Source organism: Anopheles coluzzii, chromosome 2 (assembly GCF_943734685.1).
Source record: "Anopheles coluzzii chromosome 2, AcolN3, whole genome shotgun sequence".
NCBI classification, from domain to species: Eukaryota; Metazoa; Arthropoda; class Insecta; order Diptera; family Culicidae; genus Anopheles; species Anopheles coluzzii.
The window spans coordinates 49,362,916-49,367,523 of NC_064670.1; the positions used below are offsets into that span (position 1 = coordinate 49,362,916).

A 4,608-nucleotide genomic window follows, 5' to 3' on the forward strand; every position below is an offset into this window, starting at 1 on the left:
GGTTCGTCCGCACATCCCAACTGTGTGGCGGTGTGTACGTGTGTATGTGTGTGTGTGTTCGTGCATTTGTGCGTGCGCAAGCGCCACCACCTTCGCACCCGCGAAACAAGAGAAGCGAAGCGTTGGAGCCACAAACCCTGCACGAGGGCGCGCTCCACGATCGGGCCGCGATCAGCGAAGATCGACCGGGCCGCCCGGAGAAAGAGGGAGAAATGCGAACGAAAGATGAACGAATGTGTCTGTGTGTTTGAGTGCGAGTAAGCGAGTGGGAATGCGGGAGAAAGCGCGCACACCGCCCCAAGAGAGAGAGGGTATCGGGCGAGCCAGCCTCTTATAAACACCTCGGTAGCGTGTGGAAAATTGTCAATCCGTGTTTAGTTCCGTACCGGTGAGGAGCCCACCAAGCAAGACAGCCACCAAGTGTGTGTCCCAAAAGTTCGCGGTAGCCGCAGTACAGCTCGATCTAATCGTCCCCGCACACGTGCCAAGCCATGAAGCTGCTAATCTGTGTGCTAAGTGTGTGCGCCCTGGCCGCCGCCCAGGACTTCAAGGAGTGTTTGGAAAAGGATTCGATTTCCTGCCTGCAGCTCACGGTACGCAAAACAAAATCAGTGCAACACAATGTGAACGGGAGGAGAAGTGAGCTGGAGAATAGACCAGTGCTGTTACAAACAAATGTGCCAGGAACTGTGTGTACCGTTGCCCGCTGCCAGCGGAACGGTTGTGTATTTTGCTGGTGTGCAGGAAAAGCGCAGCAAATGTGTGAACAGGGCTTAACGAACGATCGGTGAAGGGTTGGACACTTCAGGAGGGTTGGAAAATAGTTGGAGCAAGATATGCAGTTCTGGTGGAATTGTGGCAGTTTTCAGTTTAAAGCAGTTTTAATGTTTGTTTGGATCCGGCAAGAATGTTGCGAGAAGGAATGGCATTGAGAATTGATATTTACAATGAATGGGTTTTTGACAAAGAAAAGCAACGCGATCACGCCAATTTACCGATCAGTGTCAGTTAAAATGCAAGCAAAATCTGCATAGTTATTTTTCATTTAGTTCTCAACGATTTCAGTTCTTGGCCTCTTGGTAGTCAATCGAAGAAGAACACAGTATCAGAAGCCTCCGTAGCGTTAGATAGTTGTCGATAGCGATAGGTTGAGCTGTACACCCCAAACTCCACAGCGCCGTTACTGACTGTTCGCTTCTCTTTTCCAGTTCTACCGTAAGGCGCGTGACTTCTTCGACCAGCCGCAGATCAGCCTGGCCGGTGGCCTCTCGTTCGTGAAGACGGCCGGCCGTGACTCCCGCTCGTACAACGCCGAAAGTGCCCAGGTCGAGTCGGCCAACAGTGTGGAATCGCGCGAGGATGCGCTGGAGAACTACGTGTTCGACCGCGCGGTCAGCTTCATGCGCGAGCGCTCGCTGAACCTCGATATGGCCGGTGCTGCCCGCAGCCTGTCCACCGTCATCCCGGAGGAGGTGAAGGGCCAGATGCGCGCCATGGTTGCTGAGGCCCGCGGCAAGAAGAAGATCCTGAAGGCTCTGCTGCCCATCCTCGGACTGGTGAAGCTGAAGATCGTCGGTCTGGCCATCTTGGCCCTGCTCGGCATTGCGCTGATCGCCAAGAAGGCGCTGATCGTCTCCGTCATCGCGCTCGTCCTGTCCAAGTTCCTGTTCCTGAAGAAGCTGCTCTCCAAGAAGGACGACCACACCTCGTACCACGGCTCGTCCGGTGGCTGGGAGTCGAGCGGATACGGTGACTATGGTTCCCACAGCCAGCCCGCCCACTCGATCGCCTACGCCGGTCACAAGCCCGTGCGAAAGTAAGCGTGCCGTGCCGCCGTGGCGCCGAACGCGACAACGGGAACAACGCGATCCCCTCTAATTTATTAACGCTGGCGGCCACAGCCCAGCCCCCACCCACACCCGGGGCGCTGTTGTGGTCTCGCCCGAGTTCGAGATTAATTTATTAACTTAGCCGATAGATGAGGAATTGATTTGTTCATTTGTTTTGTTGTGACCATTGGTTTGCTCTACCGACAGGACCGAACGCTGTCCCTGCCCTAGACGCAGGCACGCCGAAGCGCACACAGATACACGCACATCTACATGCATTCACACCATTTCCTCCTTCAAACCGACCTGAAAGAGGCCCTCGATCGCAGCCACGCGATTGAATCTCGTACCAAACACACACTATCACTGATCACTGATAGCTGCTATTTACTATTTACTTACTGTTTACTGCTACTGTTACTACTACCGCAAAATGCGGTGCGTCTTTTTGGCGCATCCAAACGACCTTCATCTACACGAGGCCGGGCGACAATGGCGTACCTTTAACGTTTAACTTTAAAACCCCCCCTAATGCGCCCCTCGAGCACTATTCTTCGATCTAGTCTACTACGTATCCTTACACAATGCCCTACGTTCACCCTACGTGCGACCCTAAGGCCGATTGAGGTAATTCGATCTGGCGTCGCCTGCAACGATTTTAGTGTTAGTAGTGGGCCCAACCGGTGCGGTGCTGGACCGATTTTCTTTACTACAAGAAGACGCCCAGCCTGGCCCGAGCCCGACCCGGTTCCTTTCATCCATCCATCCAGGTGGACAGGAAGGTTCCGGCTTACAGTTCTCACCCACGGATGACACCCCTCGAAACCGTCACTCATCTCACTAGACAATGTACTTCTATCAGTTCACTCTCTTCACTCTGCACCCCCTTGGTCAACGGAGCTGCCCCGCAGCCATCCGGTGAGCACTTGGAGTGTTGAGTTCTAGTCTTCTACCTACCAGCTAGCTTTGCAACATAACAGCACCATGAGCCGATGATGAGGGTGCAACAGAGAAAAAGTAGGAGGAACGGGAACGCCAGTTGCCGATGCCAGCGGACACATCTGTATCCGCCCATGGCGGTAGCAGCCAGCACAACCCGTTAGCTATAATCTATGGCTTACGGGGAAGCGGCTGGTGTTGCCTTCCTGTGCATAATGCTGAAGCTGAGCGTTTGTATCGTGTACGGTAGAAGCTTCGCTGCCTCTTGCCGTTAGCAAAGCTGCCAAACTTTCGGATGTAAACGAAACTCGGCACGCTAACTGTTCACGCCGACTGGCAATTATGCGCGCGGAACCGTATACCAACCGGCGTAACATTCTTTCCATCGTTCCTCTTTGCACCCAAATCGTCACTCATTGGGAGTCAGAAAAACACACAAATATCCATACACAAAAAAAAACGTTCGCTTGAACAAGAGCAACAGTCGAGACAAGCACGAAAAACGGAATCTCTCTTCCGGGAGATGCCATGACTCGCGCTTGTCGTAAAACTTCCTCCCACCCTTCCAAATCATACATGAACCATTGTAAATAAGAGCAAGTGAGAAATGCAAGAGGCAATTAGAGCAGAAATCAAAAGAAATAAAAGACATGTGAAAATAAAGTTACAAAACGAACTATGAAAACCATACAAAACCATCTCCATCAACCATCGTGTTTGTCGTGCAGATTGCGTACGAAATGACGTTGACGAAGATGGAAGTGGCGTACCGCATGTCCCAGCTCGATCCGAACTGCTCCTTTCACCTCGATCATCGCGCGGAAGCCTTTCCAGTGCGCGACACGGCAAACCGGAAATGGCTTCTCGCACGCAACACCAACCAGCAAGCACCACAGAGTCACGTTCACGACGACCAATCGAAAGCGAAACGTTCTGACCCCATTTCGGTTTTGGATTCGTTGGAGCGTGGGTCGGCGAAGGTTGGGGTGGAGGAAGCTTACCACCCGCCTCGAACGCATTTGTGACATTCGTTGGTTCCGTTACTGGGTGACGCACGCAAATGGGACCACATGGTGACGCGCCGATTTGCGTGCGCGCACGCAGCCGTGTGCTTCCGTGCTCATCGCACACGATCGTCTCGGCCAACGTCACGGACTGCTTGCTGAACGGACGACTGCTCGGGGCACTCGTGGCCACGGAATGTGCGTTTGGGATTTTGTTTTTGATTTCTCCAGCCGCTTCCCCGGTGGGCCGGACTGCAGGTTGAGCGGCAAACCGGTTCACGGAGCAACCAAATCCATATAAATTTATTTCTGCGTCTACCCAATAAAACCATCGGCTCCACCGACCTCGACCGGAGGCAGCAACCACTCGCCTGCCATGGTGCCGTTCGTTGGGAAGTGTGTTAATTGAGCGGGGCAGAGAAATGTTTTCTTTTTTGGGTGGGAAGGAGTTTTGGCAATTATAACCACTATCTGGTGCTCCCATGATTATCTCGCTTGCGGGACCAAGATTTTTCCTTCGTTCAGAATGCGTGCGCCTATTCTCGCGCCGATTATCAGCACCATCCAATTATCCTATCCTACCAGCGCCAGATTTTGAAAAGAAATGCAGTGCTTACGCTGCGATGTTCCGCTAGCGGTGCATTCGGGAAACAATTTATTAATTTATTTCCACCCTGCAATCACTAATCCATAGGCTAATATTATTTATGGGCTCATTTGAAGCTCATTTGGGTACCGGAAACAATTTTATATTTATTGTCCCATAAACGTTGTCCCTTCCAATAGGATACAATTCAGGCGTATAAATTTAGGTGCAGTGATGCAGAGCTAAATGC

At 52.3% G+C, this 4,608-nt stretch overlaps 1 protein-coding gene across 1 annotated transcript; it reads left to right on the forward strand.

Annotated features, from left to right (window-relative positions):
• Nucleotides 1-344: 344 nt before the first annotated feature.
• On the forward strand, nucleotides 345-3,463 carry LOC120951673 (uncharacterized). Its single transcript, XM_040370490.2, has 2 exons — nucleotides 345-593; nucleotides 1,209-3,463. The coding sequence occupies exons 1-2, from the start codon at nucleotides 492-494 to the stop codon at nucleotides 1,818-1,820; spliced, it is 714 nt and encodes a 237-aa protein (XP_040226424.1). The 5' UTR covers nucleotides 345-491; the 3' UTR covers nucleotides 1,821-3,463.
• The last annotated feature ends 1,145 nt before the right edge of the window (nucleotides 3,464-4,608 follow it).

Bases quoted from the DNA above. Each gene is read 5' to 3' on its own strand.
- LOC120951673 (XM_040370490.2), top strand. From the start codon at position 492: ATGAAGCTGCTAATCTGTGTGCTAAGTGTGTGCGCCCTGGCCGCCGCC. The intron at 594-1,208 runs GTACGCAAAACA...TCTCTTTTCCAG, and splicing joins TTTCCTGCCTGCAGCTCACG to TTCTACCGTAAGGCGCGTGA.